This window comes from Panthera pardus, unplaced genomic scaffold, assembly GCF_024362965.1.
Source record: "Panthera pardus isolate Hobbes unplaced genomic scaffold, ASM2436296v1 HiC_scaffold_2, whole genome shotgun sequence".
Lineage (NCBI taxonomy): Eukaryota > Metazoa > Chordata > Mammalia > Carnivora > Felidae > Panthera > Panthera pardus.
Genome location: NW_026526765.1, coordinates 11,822,894 through 11,844,935, shown reverse-complemented (window position 1 = coordinate 11,844,935; position 22,042 = coordinate 11,822,894). Strand labels below are relative to the sequence as shown.

General features: G+C 49.6%; 1 protein-coding gene across 4 annotated transcripts in view; it reads right to left on the bottom strand.

Moving 5' to 3' along the window:
- OTULINL (OTU deubiquitinase with linear linkage specificity like) overlaps positions 1–20,260 on the bottom strand; it is a 34,806-nt gene extending 14,546 nt beyond the window's left edge. For 3 of the 4 annotated variants that reach the window (XM_019450778.2, XM_019450780.2, XM_019450779.2), the window contains exon 1: positions 15,668–16,154. In XM_019450778.2, the coding sequence (XP_019306323.1) occupies positions 15,668–16,139 (472 nt within the window). In that variant the 5' untranslated portion in view covers positions 16,140–16,154. Of the gene's footprint in view, positions 1–15,667; positions 16,155–20,214 lie in introns of those variants that run through there. The other variant, XM_053906895.1, reaches the window with a different exon arrangement.
- Between the last annotated feature and the right edge of the window lie 1,782 nt (positions 20,261–22,042).

Here is a 22,042-nt window from a genome sequence, read left to right as displayed (position 1 = left end):
CCCCTTATGGGCTTTCCAGGCGTTCTCTTGGGTCACCTGGGTGGCTCAGTCCATTAAGCGTCCAACTCTTGGTTTAGGCTCAGGTCATGATCTCATGATTCGTGAGTTTGAGCCCCGTGTCAGGCTCTGAGCTGACAGCAGAGAGCCTGCTTGGGATTCTCTCTCCCTCTCTCTGCACACCGCCCCCTCACCCCACGCCCCGCACATGTGCGCTTTCTCTCGCTCTCACTCTCTCTCAAAATAAATCAATAAACTTAAAAAAAATAAAGTAATTCTCTCATTTGCTCCTGCAAACATTGCCCCACCCCCATCCCGGCCCTGCTCCTACACTGGTGACTTCTTGGGCTTCTGTTTCTCCGCCTGGGGATCGAAACACAATGCAACAGTGCCTGGAACACAGGAAGTGCCATGCTGGCCCTCATGATCCTTCCTGCAGAGTCACATGGTAGGGGAAGGAGGGCATGGGCGGAGTGGTTCCTGCCTCTGGAGTGGCTGGTTGTAAGGGTGGGTGGAAATGTTAGGGAAGCGCTGAGCAAGCCGTCTGGCAAAGCCTAAGTCCCTAGTCTGTGTTGATCATTATTTTTATTGCTACTACTGTAACCACCCTTATTCTGCAGATGAGGATGCGAGGGAGAGAGAGATTAAATATGTAAGTAGTAAAGCTGGAATCCCAAGACAGAGCAATGCGATGCCAACATTGAGTGCCTTATCGCTTGGCTGTCCTGCCTGTGAACTGTGCAGCTGAGTAAGTCTTCAAATTAACTTTGCTGCAGCAAGTGGAATTAAGAGTCTTTAAAAAGAGAATTGAAATCAATTTTTCCCGCGCGTGTCAACAACTGTTTATAACTCAAAAGCAACAGCCATAGGCAAGAATACCACAAATGAGGTGCCTTGCAAAATACTATCACAAACATGACTTGAGTCAAATCTCATCTCCCCAAATACAGCTGAGGGGGGATTAAAGTCTCTCATGGCAGGATCTTCACGGGGGAATCCCCCGTCCGCCAGCCCAGGGAGAGAATTCAGGGAGGATTCAGCCCTGGCCCAGCCTCCCCTCCCCTGCCCAAGAGGACCCGGGCTTGGGTGAGGCTTTACCCCGACAAACAGGAAGGAGGGCAAGGCCCCACCGGTGATCTGGTCATTGAACACAATACAGAGAGGAAGGAGGACGAGGACCTCCCAGAAACAAGGGATGGGGGCAGGTTTTGGTGATGAAGAATCTCCAGGAAGCGAAGAGGAGAGGAAGAGAACAGAAGCACCGTCAGAATTATGGGTTCGGTCCTCTTTCAGGTTCGTCAAGAGACAAAAAACCCACAGTGTCTTTTCAGGACTTTTGGAATGGACAACCCGGCTGGTGGCTGAAATGAGGCCGCCGTGCATTTCTGTCCTATTGGAAAGTGGATTACTTAGGCCTCACACATCCCCCCAGTCTTCAGCACGAAGACACGCGAGAGACCCCAACCCATACTGTGGGAAGAAGTCATGCTTAAGTAGCTAGGATATCCTGCAGTAACTGCACCAGAGCCTCCTGAAGTCAACGACGCGGCTATCTGAACGTAAAATCCGATCTGCCATCACTCAAACTACATATGGCAGATGAGACCACTGACTAGAACTGAAAAGAGAAAAAAAAAAAAAAAAAGCCACCTTTTTGTGGTCAAATTCTACTTAGAATGTTTTCCATTCTCTAAAACGTACCAAAGCCGAAGTAATTCACACATTAAAACAGGAAACCAAAAAGAAAAAAAGAAAAAGAAAAAGGGCCCTGAAAACAAAACCAAAACTCACTGAAGAGCCGGAAACAGAGTGATTCTGCACACGGCAGCTCCCCCCCGGGAGCCCTGGGCTCCTTCTCGTGGAAACTCCTCAGTGTCTCCTTCGCCCTAGAAACTTCCAGTGACTTCCTGGGCCCAGACAGCCCATCCATTCCTGCCTCTACTTGTCTCCCAATCTTACTCACGGTACAGCAGTCCATGGCACCTTCTCCCCACACACGTCCACACAGCCAACCGCATCTGGCTGTTGACTTTCTCCTGAAGCAGATCAGGGGCTACCCAGTGGGCCACAGGAGGGGGAGATTAGGCCTGAGCCGAAAGACCTAAAAGGCAATTTAACTTAGAAATTTGAGAGCACAGGGAGCGAAGAAATATGTGTATTAATGTCATCTTGCTAAAAAAAAACATTCAAGGTAAAAGATACTAATATAATTTAATGACTTCAACAGCCCCTCCATGTGCATCAATAGCATGTTATGGTTATTTAGCAGGAGGTAGGGGAGAGAGCGCCCGAGAGAGACTGCCGGATCAGGGAGCAGAGGGGAGCCTGGGGCGAGGTGGGGGGGGGGGCCCAGGACAGCTCCCACTCTCTGCCACCAGAGGAGTGAAGGGGTGGGGCGTCCCACCCAGGGACAGAGGGAGCGACACAGACGTTTCAGAGGCGTCGGTAAACTTTTCACACTTTTCTGAGCTGAGTTGTGGAACACTACCCGCTCTGAAAAAGTGAAGGTGGCTTCGGGGTTATCCTAACCAAAGGTTAGTACTGCAGAGAGGCGTGATCAGAAACCCCATGGTGCCATGGACCCAGGAGGATCAGGGAAGGCCTTCCTTTCTCCTGCTAGCCCTTCCCTGGTTATACTTCCTTCCCCTAAACCCTCACCCTGGGCTGGCAGGTAGTGAAAGTCACATGCTCTGTCCTGAAGGAGCTCATGGTCAGGTGGCACAATGCCCTCCCACCAGGAAAGGCTACTGGCCGGCTCGTCCAGGCCCACGGAGCCCCGACCCGCACACCCCACGGTCAGCACATCTGGAGTGGGGGGGAGAGGGGGGGCGAGTGTCTCACTGCAGGGACTCAGAATAACAGCAGGGCCTATGAACTGGATGCAGACATGGCAGGCAGACCTCCATCCCCAAGCAGGTCACCTCTCTCTGGGGTTAATTCTGAGAAGCCAAGAGGCTGGGGAATAAAGCAACATAATGTACGTGAGTCCAAACAAATAAACTAAGCGGGACGTAAGCCCAAGGGTAAACACACAGAACAAATCCCGGGAGGTCGGCAAAGTGTCCCTGGAGCTTGGGGAGACCACGAGAGAAGTTTTACAAGTCAGCACAGCAGTGGAAAGGACTACGCTTAAGTGGTCTTGCTTCTTGAAAAATCACAGGCTAGTTCTTTGTTTTCAGTTACAGAGGAAATATTCAGAAAAAAATATCCTCTTAACAAGTGCGAGGTCAAAGGACTTTGTAAGCTTTTGTAAATTTCAGTACGAATTCTGCTCAACTAAGAAATGACAGTCTTCGACTCGGTAAAGAACTATAACCAAAGAGTGCAAGATCGGTATCACTGAGGAAGAGAGCCACCAAGGGGAAGGTTTTTATCTTGAAAGTCATGATCAGTGAGACATTCAGCTGTAGCCCTGTCATGCAACCCACTTAGGCTCGGAGCACAATCCCCACGGGACGGGGCATGTTTTTACCCAAGGCTCCTGTTAAACTGAGCGTCAGTAAATACAACAGGAAACTGCTCCTTGCCAAACACTAACGGGGCTGTGGTGTGTGTGTGCATATCTGTAACAATGTCATAGCCCAGAGTTTTTCCATTTACTAGGGCAAAGTTCAGGGGTGGTAATTGCAACCCATCACTTCAAAAGAGAAGTTAAATTTTCTAATCATGCGTAGGGGATTTTGAACCCTCCCAGCTATAAAAATCCAAAAGCTGGAGGTGGGATAGGCTTCTGTGGACCAGCAAGTTGTAACTCCTCCTCTGGAGAAAAATCTCAGCACTCCAGGATCACTTCCTCCACCCAGACACTCTCCTTGGCCCTGATCTGGCGAAACAAGCCAGAGACTCTGTCTTCACTCTGCCACTTTCTAGCTGTAGGACCTCAGACAAACCACTGAGCTTCAAGGATCTCGAAACATCTCTCTAATGGAGAAGACCATCAGTGATAACAGACGGTTAGGTGAAAGCAAACGCCAGCCACGAAAGTGTGCTTGTAACCACAGAGGCACAGTGCAAATGGAAACTCTCCCACTGAGTCCCTGTGACGGTCTCCCCTCCACCTCTGGGGGTGGGAACTCACTTCCATTGGTGGGAGACCATCTTATTTTCGGGAATATTTCTCTCTTTATTGATCAAAGTCTATTGTTAGTCAATGAATATAGATTAAGCTCCTCCTGCAGGCAGAACACTGGGCCAAGAGCTGATGTTACAATTGCAAACAGAAGGCTGACCTCTCCTCGTGTGTCTGGGGCACGACCCAGGCAATGCTCCACAGAAACGTGGCTCCATCAGCAGAGGTACCATGGGTACCCGACCTAGTCCCGCGTGAGCTAGAGCAGAGGGCCAGCGGGTACGGCAACAGTTCACAAGGCCAGGGAAGCAAGGGCCTTTAGACCCTTTAGAGATGCTGGTGTCACCTGAAAAGCAGGGAAAGTTCCTGAGCAAGAGGCTGGTGCGGTCAGACCAGTAACCACAGCTTGAATCGTTATTGCTTGGAGTCATGAGGATCACGTCAGATGACTCTTCTATGCGACACCTTTTAAGTCTTTCACAGAATCACAGAATGCTTTGGGCAAAGGCGCTGGAGTTCTACTTGTTCTCCAAGGCCTGATTCACACCAGTCCCTCTGCAGAGCAGTGTAGACAGAGTGCTGTCCCCACCCCCGCCCCTGGCTGCCGCACTCTGTCTACACTGCAGGTCAGTTAGGCATATTCGTGACTGTGTCCTCTGATGGCCTGGAAACACCTCTGAGGTGAAAGCTGAATCTTAATTCGTGGACCTGGTCATCCGACGGCCTGTCGTGTGCACCCCTTCATCTTTGAGGTGAAGAAACTGAAGCCCAGAGAAAGCAAGTAGAAGTCTGAACTTGAACCAACAGGTTCTGACTCAAGGTCAGTGCCCTTTCAATTAACCTCATAACTGCCTTCCCGGGGCAATTCTCTCCCAAGAATTCAAAAACAATTGTAGAAGGCAGCTATCATTTCCATTGTGCCTGCTTCTCTTTGTCTCAACCAGTCCTCGTATGACACGGGCTTGAAGGGGTCTCTTCGTCGTCCGGGCCACTCTCCTCCGAACCCATTCCACACTTAAAGGGAGACCACAGGACAGAACGCAATGCCCTGAGCGTGACCACCCAGGAGACAATCCAAAAACATGACCACTCCTTCATGCTCGGTCAGGGGTCAGCCAGTTTTCTTGTATAGGGTCAGAGAGTATCTTAGGCTTGCCTGCCATCTGGTCTCTGTGTCAAGTACCCAAATGGGCCCTGACAGAAAAACAACCATTAGACAATACACAGTGAGGCTGTGTTCCAAGAAAACCTAATTTACAGACACCGAAATCCAAAGTTCATGTAAGTTTTACAGGTGAGGAAGTGGTATTCTTTTGAGTTTTTTTCCTTTCTAACCATTAAAAAAAAAAAAGTCAAAACCATTCTTAGCTCACAGGCCATGTAAAAACTGAGCGGAACCAGATTCAGCCCATGGACTGTGCTTTGCCGAACCCTGTTCTAGACGATACGCTCAAAGTAATGCACCCAGCCTGAGATTGTATCAGTCAGTATCGTACAGCTGAGAAACAAAAAGCCATCCACTCACAAGTAGCCTGCCATCAACTAAAAGCCCCGTTGCTGCAGTAAGTGTCCCCAGCCTTCGAAGGGGGAGGCAGGGATCTGCACTTTTATCCCACCGTCCTTCAGATTTCCAGCTGGAAGTGCTTTCCAGGAGCCCTGGCTCCGCCCTCTGCCCCAGCCCTCACTCTTCTGACTGACTCCTTCCCAAGCACCACGCCTGATGGCAGGTTGGGAGACACTGCTCAGCTCAGCCCCTCCTCCACCTTCCAGAGAGGGCCTCGGGCCTGACCTTTTAGGTGTGAGCTCAGCTCGGGCATGGCTAGCAAGCCCATCTGGCCACGCAAGTGGAACTTGTGGGTTTTATCACTGAACTGACATTTTAAAAAAAAAATGTGTTTTTAATGTTTATTTTTTTGAGAGAGAGAGAGAGAGAGAGATGGAGTGTGAGCAGGGGAGGGGCAGAGAGGGAGACACAGAATCCAAAGCAGGCTCCAGGCTCCCAGCTGTCAGCACAGAGCCTGATGCGGGGGTCGAACCCATGAACCATGAGATGATGGCCTGAGCCAAAGTTGGGCACTTAACCAACTGAGCCACCGAGGTGCCTCCTGAGCTAACATTTTAAAAATCTCTGACTCCTGGGGCGCCTGGGTGGCGCAGTCGGTTAAGCGTCCGACTTTAGCCAGGTCACGATCTCGCGGTCCGTGAGTTCGAGCCCCGCGTCAGGCTCTGGGCTGATGGCTCGGAGCCTGGAGCCTGTTTCCGATTCTGTGTCTCCCTCTCTCTCTGCCCCTCCCCCGTTCATGCTCTGTCTCTCTCTGTCCCAAAAATAAATAAAAAACGTTGAAAAAAAAAATAAAAAAAAAAAAATAAAAATCTCTGACTCCTGTGTCCACCTTTCAGTTCGGCCAGGACCTGGGAAGGGAAGCAAGGGGGTGATCACGTGTGCAGGCTCCATGCTTTTTTAGACCAGGAGCAGACACGTAACCCCACGCAAGTTCATGTTCCTGGATCTGGTTCACCGCCTCAACCCGCCAGGGCTTTGGGGGTGCACTCTCAACTCTTAGACCTTTATAATTTTTTTAAGGTTTATTTATATTTGAGAGAGAGAGAGAGACAGACAGACAGACAGTGCACGAGTCGGGGAGGAGCAGACAGAGAGGGAGACCGAATCCAAAGCAGGCTCCGGGCTCCGAGCTGTCAGCACAGAGCCCAACAAGGGGCTTGAACTCAGGAGCCCTGAGGTCATGACCTGAGTGGAATGGACTGAGCCACCCAGGCGCCCTCACTCGTAGACCTTTCATCTCCCAATCATTTACGAAATGTGACCAGGAGAGACCTATGGGTACACTCAGACGAGTCACCCTTCACTTTTGCCCCGAGGTGATTTTTCCATTAATCAGAACCATTTGGGCTCTGTTGCTAGTGGTTACTAATCCTTCTAATTGGCTTCCCTTCCCAAAGCCATTTTCCACTCCTTAGCCAGTGGTGTTTTTTGTTTGTTTGCTTGGTTTTTCTTGCTTTTTTACGTGTAATGGGTGTGTCAGCTCCTATTTAAAAATCTGGCTTTTCTTCTTCCTCTCCCTCTTCTTCTCCTTTCCCCTTCTTCCTCCTTCGCCGCCTCCTCCCCTTATTATGATTTTGGCTTTTCTTACTTGTAGGAAAGACGAATCTGTGAAGTGAGCTGGAAAAGCCTGTAAATGAGGTGCGAGAGAGGTAATCGTGCCTCACCCCTCGCCCCATCCTAGCCAAAAGTCATGGGGCACCAGTTCTGGAACCAGGAACCAGCCACACCATGTGACTCACAAACCCTAGGGACTGAGAAGTGGAGGTGGGTGCACCCCGGACAGAGGCACAAAGCAGAGCCCCTCTCTCCTCCCCAGGTCTTCCTTCCTCTCTCCTTTCACCGCCCCCTCCACCTTTACGTGGCCCTTTAGGTCTGCTCTCCACAGAAGAGACCTTCGAAACAAACTCATCAGAGCCTCCGGACCAGCAACATCCCTGCCGCCCGGGGCACTTAGGAATACGGATCCGCGGGCGGCATCATCTGTATTCTGCGAGGTCCCCAGCAATCTGCACGCACGCCCAAGTCTCAGGGGCACTGGGACGGGGCGGAGGATCCCCCTTGCCCCGGGTCCACCTGTGCATTTCCTGATGTACTGGGCTGAGGCCCAGGCCCCCCGTCTTTTGTCAAGTTCCCAGGTGATTCCGATGTGTTGCCAGCGCTGAGAAACCCGCTGGGGAGTAGGGGCCTCCTCCATCCTCGGCCGTCTCTGTCCTCTCAAGTCATATATTATCACATGCCGGTTAATTTCCAAAATTTCCGTTAGGAGAAATCATGCCAGACAGAGTCTCACTGGTCCCAAGAAGTGTTGCCTGTGTTATGTGGCGCCTGGGTGGCGTAGTCAGTTGAGCGCCCGACCCTTGGCTCAGGCCACGATCACGAGGTTCGTGAGTTTGAGCCCCACAGTGGGCTCTGTGCTGATGGTGTGGAGCCTGCTTGGGCTTCTCTCTCTCCTCTCAGCCCCTCCCGCACTTGCACGTGCTCTCTCTCTCCCAAAATACATAAATAAGTAAACATTGAGGAAAAAAAAAGACATGTTGCTTGTGTTTTGTGCCTCTTTGCCTTCAGCCAACAGGAGGGGCTAGTTTTACTAGTCAGTTGTTTTTCCATGGCAGAGCTACGCCTATGGAAAGAGAGACTGTGCTGAAATTAAAATGAAAGGAACCCGACTATTAATGTGGCCTCCAGCAAGGGTGACCAATGCATCCCGGCCTGCCTGGGACTCTCCGAGTTTTAGCACTGGAAGTTCCACATCCCAGGACATCCCTGTGGCAGGCACGCCACGGCGGTCACCCTTCCTCTGGGGCCCCACGCGGTCTGACCCTGATTCTTCCCCATTCTGTCCCCTCTGCCGCTTGCTCAAGAGGACGGGCTGTGAGTTCCTCCGTGAGAGCCCTCTCTGCCTCCCGCCTGCCTTCGCCCCTGCTTTCTTCTGCCTGTAATACCCTCCACTCGACTCTTTCTCCAGCTGTCAGCTCCAATGTCACTTCCTGTGGCAAAGCCTCTGACCCTTTCCCTCCCCCCGGGCTTGCTCAAGTCCCCGTTACTCTCTCTCAGCACACGGCGTCTCTTCCCTTCGCGGCACTTAGCACGGTTTACACAACCGTGTTTGTGTCTGATCAGTGTCTGCCTCCCCACGTAGGTAAACGTCTTAAGGACGGATATTGTGTCTGTTTTCTCCCTGCTTTCTTGGTGCCTAGGCACCGGGCAGACGGCTAATAAATATTTGTTGAATAAGGAACAGGATTTCATGTAATCAGGATCCAGTCCATGCGTCTCCACGACAGGCACTGAGAGCTTCGCTCAGTATCTGTTCTCTCTTCCTCCGTAGAAATAAAATCCTGACTTTGAGCCGGCTACGTGGCTACTTGAATAAAGGCCACATTTCCTCCTCCCCAGGTGCTGGGTGTAGCTGTGTGAGTGGATTCTAAGAAGCATTATGTGCAGTTTTCGGAAGGCTCTGCGGAGGGGAGCGTACTCCTTGTCCTCCTCCCTCTCCACCAGCTGGAATGTAAGCGTGGTGACTGGCGTTCAGCGGCCGTCTTGGACCACGAAGTAGCTAGTCATGGAAGCCATGCACCGTGGAAATGACCCGGAGGAGCTGGGCCCCTGGCAAAGTGGAGCCCATTTCTGGCCCTGGAAGAGGGGGCCACCTTCGAGCGGTGACACGAGAAGAATAAACTTGACTCACTTATTTGGGGTCGTTCCGTTATCCCACTATACCTAATCCTAACTAATGGCCTCTGTCTTGGTGGTCCACTTGGAACACATATGTCAGAAACAGTGAGCCACCAGTGTGTTTTCTGTTCCCTTAATTACACTCATGTAAATACGAAGCAGGAAATGAGAATGTGAAGCGGTCACCTAGTGGGATGGCTTGAGGACAGTGGAACGAACAGGCACCAGGGAGTCAGGAACCCATGGTCTGGTCCACCTCAGTTTCCTCCCCTGTGAACAAGCATAGGGAGGCCAGGCCATTAACTGCCATTTCCCGTCATCCACCACAGGGCCCTTCATGTTAACTTGTTTCAGGGTTATGTTGGAGGAACAGTCACGTTGGGGCACAAGGCACAGGATTTTAAGTAGTTGTGAAGCAAGTGAGGTTCAACCATACTTAAAGCATCACTCAAAACAGGGCGCCTGGGTGGCTCAGTCGGTTGAGCGTCTGACTTCGGCTCAGGTCATGATCTCACGGTTCTGTGAGTTTGAGCCCCGTGTTGGGCTCTGGGCTGTAAGCGCGGAGTCTGCTTCGGACCCCCTGTCCCTCCCCCCTCTGCCCCTCCCCCGCTCGCACACTCTCTAACACAAATAAACCTTAAAAAAAAAAAAAAAACATTACTCAAAACCTGCACCATAGGAAAGATGCCCCGTAGGTACAGAAGTTACACGAGACTGTGACAAATCGGCAACTACTCCAACCCTTAGAAGCCATGCTCGATTCTACAGACTCTCACACCAGCATTTCCCTGGAGGTGACCAGTTTCTAAAAAAATGGCAAGAATATTTTTTTTTTTAAAGGAAGGCTGAGAAGGAAACAGGGAGGGAGGGAAAAGGAGAGCTGTACCTTCACAGGTTACCGGCTCCACATTTTGAATGAATGAATCAATGAGGCATAAATGGGAGAATACACTGGAATAGTCGAGCGAGAAGAACAAGACAGCACAGGTCAACGAGCATTTGCCGTACCAGCCCTCTATCCCAACCGTCAGCTGGGCTTAACAAAAGTGAGTTTAACAAATATTTAAAAAACAAAATGGAGACATCGTGGGTGAAACTGATCTCATAAACTCTCTCGGTTTGAGTGATCTTTCTCTCTACCTCAGATTGCAGGAGAAGGATCGACATACCCGAGTCTTACGCTGCTTCAGGTGCAAAACTGAGGGACCCGACGCTTCTAATAATAATTCCATTGGCTACAACTGCTTTTCCAGGTAAGGGGTCAACCTCATCCTTAGCTACAAACAGTTGAACTCCAAGTTCATTTTTAAAATGCCCAGTAAAATGACAAAAGGCTGGCATCAGTGCCATCCAGCCCTTTATATCTAGATGGCGCCTGATTACATCAAGTCCGTGCCAGCACTGGCTCGCCATCTCTCCCACTTCCCCTTTCCTATCAGCCGTCCTGCTTCCTCCAAGATTTCTACCTGTCCTAATGACCTGGGACACAGGACTTGGAAGACACAGAGTCCTCAGTTTTCCTGCCACTCTAGAGACCTCAGGAGAAAGATGAGGTCTTCCTGTCACAGGTGCACGACTATGCCCACATTGTACCAGGTGTTATTCTACGACTTAGGGAACAATCCCCTCTTTTCCAGAAAGAAGGAATTTAGTTCACTTCTCCTAAACTTGGGGGACCAAAGCCTCCGGGAACTCTCTGCCCTGACTTAGAGATGCAAGTTTTCAAAGACCACTGCCCGAGGAGCTCCCACCACCATATCCCCTCTCCCCGTCCATCCCATTTGTACCCACTGAGGCTGTCCCGTGCCTGGAGAGAAAGTGGGGGGCTCGTGTCCACTGTAATGGGAACAAGAGAGGGCAGTATGCTTCTCTCTTTTTGACAGTTAACCCTTGACTTTGAATCAGATCCCACTTCTCTCTGAATTGGGGGAGGGAGATGGGGATCTCTTGAGAAACCAATTTTCAATTACATTATTATTCCCTGTGCTAGAAGACTAACCCTAAGATTCATAAAAGCCAGTTACAGGGAAAGCAGAGAGAGAGCTAATACGGTATTTTAAATTACTCTATATCTATCATCCACAATTCCACATAGACTCAAAGTCATAGATACATGGTTATATCAACAACAAAAGGCTTACTATTAAATTCTTAATTCAGAGATTTATCGAGCATGGCACTTTACGTGCTACAGTTTCAGAGATTTTTGTTTATTACTTGAGAATCCCAGCAACAGTACTAACAGAGAATAGTCCTTAGTCTCCTAGAAATGAACATAACACCTCCTCTTATTTTAAACATGATGCCACCTGTCTCTTCTGGTTCCAATTAAACGAGAAAGTAGAAAAATGGGGTATAGATGGGCTAGAACAAGAGATTACTGGCAAAACGAGGGCATAAACAAAACACTTTTCTCTGGTGATTTATTGTGAAATAACATTTCATGTTCTTGCATTAAGTTAATTACACATCGGTAAACGCGTGTGCCACCTCAGTTCTGAGAACGGTTGTTTTAAGTACCTGAATATTTGCCAAAAGATCAAGTGGACCAGAGCCAAAGGTCAAATACACCAGCCCAATAACCAACTCGCTCTGCTCAAGATGGTGAAGGGGCTTTAATAGCTACAAAGCAGCAACCACGTATGTTGCAAGTTTCAGCTCGATCATGATGACCCTGTCATAATCTCACTTCTGCACCCCAGACCTGTGAGTTATGTGTAGCAACAAGAAGGGTGTAAAATGGGAACCCAGCTTGAATGGCCAACAGCTGAAATGTAACCCAGAGACTAGAGCGCTCTCAGGTATAAGCCTGAGCCGAGCTTCAGGAAGCAGAAGAGGTGGAGGCTTAAGAATCGGTTGTGGGTGGAGCCACGCTGCCAGGGCTGGAATCCTGGCCACCGCTTCTTAGCTGGAAACTTTGAGCAAATTCCATAACTGTTCCGAGCGTCAGACTGGTGGCTGTAAAGATTACATAAGACTATCCATGGGCAGTGTCTCCGTGGCCAGCACCATAAAGAGAACTCAAATGCCTACTGTTCCCCTGGCGAGGACGACACGGGGTGCCATAGGCGCCCACCCACTCCGGGGAGCCAGATGAAAGGTCATTTTCAAATGCGTAACTGTGCCAATCGAAGATTTCTACTTAGCTAAGACACTTGGTACCAACATTTACATTTTACTTGGCACTTAATCCATCTCATGGAAATGCAAAAGTATAAAAGTGGGGCAAACAGGCTGGCAAAAAAAATACCAACCACGGACCATTTGGTTTTAGGAGTTCTGTTGTGTATGTTTTTAATTGCAGCATTTGGGTTTGGTTTGGTTTTTCCTAAGCCTCCAACCTAGGGAAACAGTTCTCTTTAAGGTTACAACTAGCACACAAAGGACCTCATCTCTTCCTGGGCACCCACTGGCCACTGCCAGCACCCCCTCTGCTCGTGGTTCAAGTCCTTGAGAGCAGAGGCTTGGAAGGCACTGGCTCTAGAATAAGATCACAATTCCTAGCGCCCTCCGCAGTCTGCGTTGAGGAGGGAATGTGTGCGCACCCCCCCACCCTGATCCTCATAACTCTTCTTGCCAGGGACCAGCTGCCTGGGCCTTAGCTGTTCTGATCTGCCCCCTCTCCCTTTAAACACAGACGTGCTCACCAGACAGACTCACAGGTCTACCGAGTGTGGTACCTATGACCGTCCAAGGGAATGAGGCAAAGACAGCATTCAGCGGGTCAGAAACATCTGCTTTGTACATAAAGTTATCCTTGAATGGCTTTGGAATAATGTATTCCATGGTATTGAGGAACACATCTTGTAAATAGAAAAGTCTAGGGGGGAAGTGGGAAATCTGGTATAAGTTTGCACGTCACTTGGTTTCAATAAAATAGGGATAAAAGTAACAACTACGTCATGGCATAAGATAGTGATAATAATAACCTTTGAGTAAGCTAACCTTGCAGTGCTTACTACGGGCCATGCATCGTCCTAAGCTCTTTACATGTAATAAAGATAACAGCAAAATTCAAAAATATTGGCCATTACCATTACTTCTAAAATTTCTGTTTAGCATTAGACTTTTTCACAAACAAAATCTTACTCAGAACAGCATATAAACAAGAAAGGCGGGGGCGGGGGGCAGAGCTGCGCTCTGTGTAGCTGGAACGAGGGCACATGGCCGATGGGTCCCCCATTCTACACTGGGCATTCCTGTCACCCCAGGCGAGCGCCTAGGGACCACCACAGGGTCCTGCAGCTCCTGAGGGCCTGGTTGAAAACTTGCAGGCTTTTCTGTGAAGAACCACAACAGTTAATCACCCTGAGGCTGGCCAGAGGCACAAGGAGCCAGGAAAAACGTGGGGCACACATCCCCGCTTCAAACACCAGACTGCCAAAGGTATGCTAAGGATTTTGAGCTTCTCCTACAGTGGGCGGGTCACCCCTGCTTCCTGCTTCCTCCCGGGTCTTCTTGGGGCCTCAGGGCATTGCACCAAATCATCTTGGGCACCACTTCCCTGTCTAGTATTCCAATTCCGACAGTGTCTTTCCCATAATACGGTGCACAGATGTTCAGTGCATGAGTCTCAATACCCAGTGAAAAAGAAACAGTAAAACTGGCTACCAAAAAATGCTTTCCACCCCTACTCCTTCCGTGAGTTTCCTTCGGTTGCTGTCCATTTAGTTTTTATTGTCAAGTGTTACTTGTTAGCTTTTGCTACGATTTCAGAAGTGAATCTGGGTCTCTCTCTTACGAAAAGAGGGGTAGGTAAAAACAACTCGCTCCCATCCTAGCTTTGGCAAGGGACTCGAAAACAGTTTCACCTCCAAACATGACTGGTAAAGAAGGGAAACTATGCTCCTAAGTCCTCAGAGGTTATGTGGTTATGTTTTGGAGGGGAAAAAAAAGTTTTCCATAACCTGATCCTTGAATCAGATTCTTGCACTGTGCACAGGAACCACAGTCCCCACAGGCTGGAGCTGAGGAAAGAATTCTGAGTTCCCAGTGCTCGCACACCTTGAACTTGATGCATTGGAAGGAAAAATTCCTGATTGTTAGCTTAAGTCCAGAGCAGGCACCTTTTTGCCTCCCAAACCAGCTTTCTCCTGCTGAGCCCTACCTCCATTTCCAGCTTTGCTTTCTCTCCCAAAGTAAGGCAAAGAGAAAGGGAGGAAAAAATCACATCATGAAAAGTTCAAATGAATACACCCACAGGAAATATTTGGCTAATTCGATTATCATTCAGGGTGCAGAAAGGTTGAAAGTGAGTTCAATTTCCAAACTTTTGAGGCTGGGAGGTAAGTCAATTACAGAATTCTAGACTGGGAGGGGCCTTATGGATCAGCTACCCCAACATGAGGACTTAGAAGTCCAGAGTGGCTGTGGCTTCCAGGCACACAGTCCTGGGCAGAATGAGGTCTAGAACTCATGTCCAGACTCCCAGAACAGCACTGTTTCCACCACACCCAACAGCTTGCTGTGTGAATCAAAAGCTCCTGCTGGGACCAAGAACCCCAGTCAATAACCAGTACTGGCACCTGCCAACTTCCCATAAACGCTGCCGTATCTGCAGCCCAAACTCGGCGCTTGTGAATCGGCACGCTCCCCCAAATCGCCGGCAGGTTCACACCCACCCCTGCGGGGGCCACCAGACAAACACGGAACGGGAACGTGCTCGTAACTGAGAAGCAGCCACGTTCACCCTCCTCGGAGCGGGGCCTGGAGGGCACAGCTGAAGCGGGGGAAGGAAAACACCCTTCCCTCCTACCCCAGCTACCAACGCAGAGAGCAGAGACGCCCAGCCACAGGGACTGCGCCCCCACCTCGGCGACCAGACTTGTGCGCGCGACCTGGGCCATTCTGTGCTGCTGCTCCCGTCCTTGGTGACATTTTTGTTCAACAGCCAGCTTCTCTCTGCTGTTCAGCAAGTCTCGACTGCTGCGAAGGTGTGGGCCACATCCTCCGCCACCAAAGCGCGAAACGCGTCAACTTCCCCCGCCACCCCGACAACAATCAAGTTCTCAGAGGGGACACCTAGAAGGGGACGCTGCCCCTCCTCGGCGGCAGAGCCCGACCCCGGCCGCTGCCTGAGCCCCCCACCCCGTTCCAGCCCACCAGACGGGCTCCCTCCTCCCAGGAACCTGCCCTCCCTGCCTCGGCAGGTCGCTCGCGGCCTCGACCCAAACAGATCTGCCTCCCGAGGGCGCGTTCCCATTCAGACGCGACGCGACCCCCGTCCCCGACGGCAGCCCCAACGCTGCCGGGGGTGTTTTGAGGCTGCGGCCCCCTGCCCTGGGGCGCCCCGGACCTTCCAACCCTCAGCGCGCAGGGGGACTGCCCGCGGGCCCCCTCCCCGCCCCCGGCCCGGCGCCCACCTGCCGTTGGGGCGCGAGGACCCTCCCGCTCCCGCGCCCGCACCCGCTGGGGGCTTCTCGGCGCCGCCATGCCGGCCGCGCGCTGCGGACGGGCGCGGAGCCTCCTCCGTCGGTCAGTCAGACGCCGCGGCCGCCCGCCGGCGCCGGGGATCGCTTCCCCGCGGCTGGCTGGCTCGAGAGGCGCGGGGTGGGGAGCGCGCTCGGCGCTCCCGCCCGGGGGAGCCCGGGGGCCGACGGACGCGCGGGGCCGCCAATGGGAGGCCGCGGCGGAGGTGGGCGGGCTCTCGGGCGGAGATGGGCGGGGCCTCCGCGCACAGACGGGGTCTACCGTCGGCAGCTTCGGGCTCCCGGCGCTGTGCGCGCAGCCTGGAAGCCGCTCCTGGGTTCCCGGCGCTGCTCCTCCGGAGACGTCCTGGGGTTTCCACCTGGACGGATCCCGCGACCTCCCTGGCACTTTACATCGAAAGCCCATTGAGTGGGAATCAAAGAAACGTGCGTGGGATGATGGGGGAGAGGGACAGGTGCCTTTTCCCTCTCCACGACGAGGGTGCAGAAGGATTGCCATCCCTGGCGAGACAAGAACCCGCTGCTGGGTCACGGCCATGGGAGGGCCAGACTGGAATCCAGATGTTGCTGTCGGCCCAGGGCCTCTTCCACTACTTAGGGCACATTTTTTTAAAAATCTTTATTTTCCCCTAGGTCAGCAGAACGGTTATGCTTACTCAGAAGTCACAGTGTACCTTAATAGCCGGAATATGTGCGTTATTGACAAGATTAATCTTCTGATAAAGTGGGTTATCAAAAAGAAAAAAACAGCTCAACAATAAAAAGGCGCTCACAACAAGGTTCTTTTGCCCCTGGTTTTCTATTCAGAGGGACCCTTTCTCGGAAGAAAAGGGAAGAAAATGGAAGTCCTGATGAACACTTCCTTTTTCTCCAATATACACAATTCCAGACAGAAACAGATTTGCGTGTGGCATGTTTTGGCACCTTTTGAAACAAACTCCGTAACTAAAGAAAGACGTGGAAAACACTCTGGAATCTTCGGTGGCTCCAGTATACTTAGGTCAATGTCGAGGAGTTGAATCACTTTCCCCTTTTCTGAATGTCAGAGCAAAGGATCACAGGTCTTTGGGAATTCTGGCAAAATTCTAAGAGCAACAGGAGTTAATATAATGCGAGGCATTTACTGACAGCTGACATCAGGCCAGGCACTTGGATAATCCTTTTATGTATTATTTTACATATTATTTCGCTTAATCCCCACACTCGCCCATGCGGTAGGTTACTACCTCCGGTTTGCAGATGAGGAAACTGAGGCTCAGTAAATGCTAATGCAGAGGTTGAACCAAGGTCTGATCTCTCAACCACCCCATCATTCTGCAACCCATGATTCACAAAAGATAATAAAAATGTTCCCAAACTCTGCTGCATGTTTAAAAAAAAAAAACAAACCACCTTTTATCCAAATCAAATTTTAACTTAGAGGGGTAGTTTTCTGCAGCCATAAACCATGACTTGCGTGTACTGAGCCGTGTTACTCATACAAAGTAAATGGCTTAAAATTGCTGTGCCTAATTACAACCTAAACAAGGTTATAAGCAGTGATGAGTAAAATTGTCTATTCTGGAAGCTGAAAATACCAGAACTAATTTCTTGTGGCATAATAAAATAAAATTTACTGAAGTCCTTTAACCACAAAACAAATTAGCCAGTAACCTTGCCCTCCTCCCACGAGATAGTATTTATGAACACAGCTGTTCGGACTCAGCCAAAATCCTTTCAAATAATTCACGGTCAGGATTTTGTGGTTTGCTGTGATGTTCATTGTTACTCCAAAAGCTGAGCGGGAGGCCTCTTAAAATGGTACTGTACTTACAGACCTAGACCTTGGAGCCAGACTGCCTGCCTTGCCTGTGTACTAGCCACATGGTCTTGTACAATTATTGAACATTTCGGTGTCTCAGTTTCCTCACCTATAAAATGGGGCTTCTGGGAGTACCTTCCCCATGAGGTTGTTTTGGGCATGAAGTGATTAAATATGTCCAATTCCCTTAGAGTAATGCTTGGCCCATAATAAACACCATATAAATATGAGCCAAATAAAGTATGTGACTACACATAGAGATTTTGGCTTTCTGGTCTACCCATGTGTGATTTACTACATGTCTTAACAAAACAAAATGAAAACGCCCCACAAATATTAAACCACAACTCCCCATTCTTCCTCCTCCTTCATCCCCAGCCCCTAGCAAACATCATTCTACTCTCTGTCTTTGACTACTTTCTGAATGTGACCACACTAGCTACCTCATATAAGTGGAATCACACAGTATTTGTCTTTTTGTGACTGGCTTATGTCACTTAGCATAATAATGTCTTGACGATTCAGCCATGTTGTAGCATATGCCAGAATTTCTTTCTTTTTAAGGGCGTCTGGGTGGCTCAGTCGGTTTGAGGATCTGACTCTTGGTTTCGGCTCAGGTCATGATCTTGCGGTTCATGGGTTTGAGCCCCACATCGGGCTCTGTTGATGGTGCGGAGCCTGCTTGGGATTCTCTCTTTCTCCTTCTCTCCCCGCCCCTCCCCCACTCGTGCTCTCTCTCTTTCTCGCTCTGTTTCTCAAAATAAATAAATAAACTTAAGAAAGAAAGAATTTCCTTCTTTTTAAAGCTGAATTGTATATTTCATTTTAGGTAGATAGATCACGCTTTGTTTCTTCATTCATTCATCAATGGACAGTTGGGTTGCTTCCTCATTTTGGCTATTGTAAATAATGCTGCTATGAACATAGGTGTACAAATAACCTATTTATGAGTTTCTGCTTTCAATTCCTTTGGGTGTAAACCTAGAAGTAGAATTGCTGAATCATATGGCAATTCTTAACTTTTTGAAGAAGAGCCACACTATTTTCCACAGCAGAAAACACTCCCACCAACAATGCATAGGGTTCCAATTTCTCCACATCCTTGCCAACACGTCGTTTTCTATTTTTTTTTTTAATAATAGCCATCCTAATGGGTACGAAGTGATTAAGGATGCTGAGTATCTTTTTATGTGCTTATTAGACATTTGTATATCTTCTGTGGAGAAAGTCATTTAAGTTATTTGACTATTCATTGTCTTTGCGAACATTACACCATCATTGTTGATATCCATAAAAATTAAAATCTGAGAAACCCTTCTGTCTACTTCCCTCTTGCATTGTAACTGAGCATATGTTGCTTCTTATTTACATGGAGTCCCCGAATTAGTACAAAAATTTTTATTCCAAAATCGAGTGGGGCCAGTTTTGTTTTTTAAGCTTATTGATTTTGAGAGGGTGGGGAGGAGCAGAGAGAAAGGAGACAGAGAGAATCCCAAGCAGGCTCCTTGCTGTCAGTGTAGAGCCTGATGCGGGTCTTGGGCCCGCGAAATCATGAGATCATGACCTAAGACGAAATCAAGAGTTCCACACTTAACCAACTGAGCCACCCAAGCACCCCAGATCATTTTTTTTCAAATATTTTTTAATTTATTTTGAGAGAGAGAGAGAGGGAGAGAGAATCTGAAGCAGGCTCCAGGCTCCAAGCTGTGAGCACAGAGCCTGATGCGGTGCTCGAACTCACAAACCATGAGATCATGACCTGAGCCGAAGTTGGATGCTTAACCGACGGAGCCACCCAGGCGCCCCTAGATGAGTTTCTTCAATAGAGGAAATGTGAAGACGTTACTAGGTGTTTGTGGTGGTGGTGAAGATGTTGATGATGGCAGATCACACATGGCAATGTGTGATAACTGAGCACTGATGAAGGGCTCTGTTCAGTGCTCTTTATGTATGAATTAATTCAACCCCCCATTTGAGATATAGACGATTATTATTCCCAATGTACAGACAAAGGAGCTGAGTCACAGAGGGTATAAAGTATCTAAGTATCTAGCACTAGGTCATTCAGCTAGTAAATGGCAACTTGGTATTTGAACCCAGCCTCCAAGGCCATATGGAAAGTACCCCCCACACACACACACCCCAAAAAAATCACTTTCCAGGAACTCAATGAGTTCCTGAAAGGCACATCTGATCTTCTTCCTAAACGAGCTGAGCCTAGGAGAAACATGGTCTACCCTGCAACGTGCCGCTCCCCACCCCCCTCCCCAGCCCTGGCGAGATGCTCCCAGCACAGCATGAGGGTGAGTCCATGCTGTGAGGACAGAGACGAGGGTGAAACCAAGGCCCAAACTGTCATTGCACAACCGGTGCGGAGAAATCCAGAGGGTCAAGGCTGGAATGGGGAAGCCAAGGTGTAACGCTCAACCAGGCTGGGAAGCCAGGAGAGTCCTTGAGAGAGATGCCAACATGGCAGGAGCAGAAGGAGAGCCTGAAGCTGTCCAGAGGGCACTGGACGCTCCTGTGACTCCCCCACTGGGGCCTTTACGCTGTCCATGCTGGGACCTCCTGCTGTTACTTCCCAAACTGACCCTGGAAACAGAAGACAAGGAGAGGCCAGAGGAAGAGGGAGGCCACTCCAGACTGCTAGGTGGCACTGTTAATAGACAAGGGAACTTACTTGTGAGGCTTGTCTTGGGCGGCTGCCACATGATTGGATCTCTGCACCCACCTGCCAAATCTTAAAAGTTTATAAAGAGGCCTTGATTGGGTTCAGCTACGCATACAGTCCAGACGGTACTCTCGCCACCTTGCTCTCTCCAGGCTCTGTCCTTGGAACAGCTCCCACCGTGGGACAACCGTGTTCCAAACACTGGGTGCGAGGGGCCCGAGGAGCCTCTGATTGCCTAGATCAACCAGCAGGCAGCTCCATTCTCTGGATGACCTTTTTTCAGCAAATGGGACAATTCAAAATGTGTTCCTTGGTCTGGGATTTTGTCCACTGTAAAAAGGATACCAATCAACTAAATCACAACGCTATCCTATCAGTCATCTACACCTTAATATCACTAAGCCTTGGATCTTTCTAAGAGCAGATGTTGATAAGGAGAGTGCCAAGGGAGCCTAAGAGCTGGCTAATAGGATAAAGGAGAGCTGAGAGCTGTAAAGGGAACTGAAAGATGAGGGGGTGGTGTGTGTGGAAAAGAACTTCGCAATTTTGTGTAGGTCCAGACCAGAACTTAGCGTTTCCTTATTTTGTTTATTTTTAGTAAATTCGATGGCTTCACTCTTCCCCAAATTCCGGACACCTGTCCTGCCAGCAGTTTGCATAGAGCTGGGCTTGCTTCCCACTTCTGGGCTTTGATCAAGCGTGGGCTTTCCCTCTCCCGTCCCCTGGCTAACTGCAGTGGTCTCTCCCAGCCGTGCTCCAGGCTGTTCTCCTTTGGGAAGCAATTCCAGGCCAACCTAGAGGAGTCGGCACCGAGGCTCCGCCCTCCTGTGCATTCCTGCTGTTCCCACAGCACCCGGGATGCCAGAAGCTACCGGCCCACGTCCTCATCTTGCTCCACACTTGACCCTAAGACCTAGATCTGTGTCCCCTGGGTCTTCCGTTCAAGGTCTGGTGGACACTGAATGAGTGCTTGAAGGATGCAGCATGCAGGAATCACGCCTGCCTTCAATGGCTCACCATTGGTCTCCTCAATGGTCTCCATGGTCTCCTCATCACCAGACTCAGTCTGCAGACGGATTCCTTCTCTTCCTCTACAAAGGGGCTCCGAGCACTCCGAGGTCCTCGTCCGTAAATTTGCCTTCCTCTGATGGCACTTCCTCCCTCATGCCTGCTAAGCTTTTTAAGATGGCAGGGACAGCAAGCAGGAGCCTGGCCACACGAACATACAAATGATAAAACGAATTCTCTGTATAATTTGAAGGTGAAGTAAAAATATACGGAGGGCCACAGTCTCTAAAACTTTTGGATGTTTTACTGGGCTTGCAGCTCTGGTTCACCAACAAAGCATATTTTTATATTTAGTTAAAGAGGAACAAACAAACTGGAGCCTTTGTGGCTTTGTCTACCCCACTCCACCTTCCATTTTTAGAAGCAAACTGAGGGCTAGGGAAGAAAATCAGAGCGCTCTTTTTCTCTGACTCATTTATTCTTCAGGATACCTGGGCAGGCCCATTCCACTAGGTTACTGCTTTTCTAGCCTCAAATTTTGCTTCGGGGTGATATCTAAGAGAGAGTAGCTGGTGGAAGAGAGTCAATCTTTAGAACTATCTAGATCTGGCTCCCCACCATTGATTACTGGAATGATAATGGGAAATCACTTATCCTTTCTGCATCTCAATTTTCTTTCCTGTAAAGGCATAGAATGTACTGGATGATTTCTCAGACCTCATCTAATCCTGTAATTACGATTCGGAGATGAGCATTTCCTCGAACAGGTTGGCTTGCAAATGGGTGGCGCGTCTAAATGATTATGTACCAGGCAGCAAATAAAAAAAAC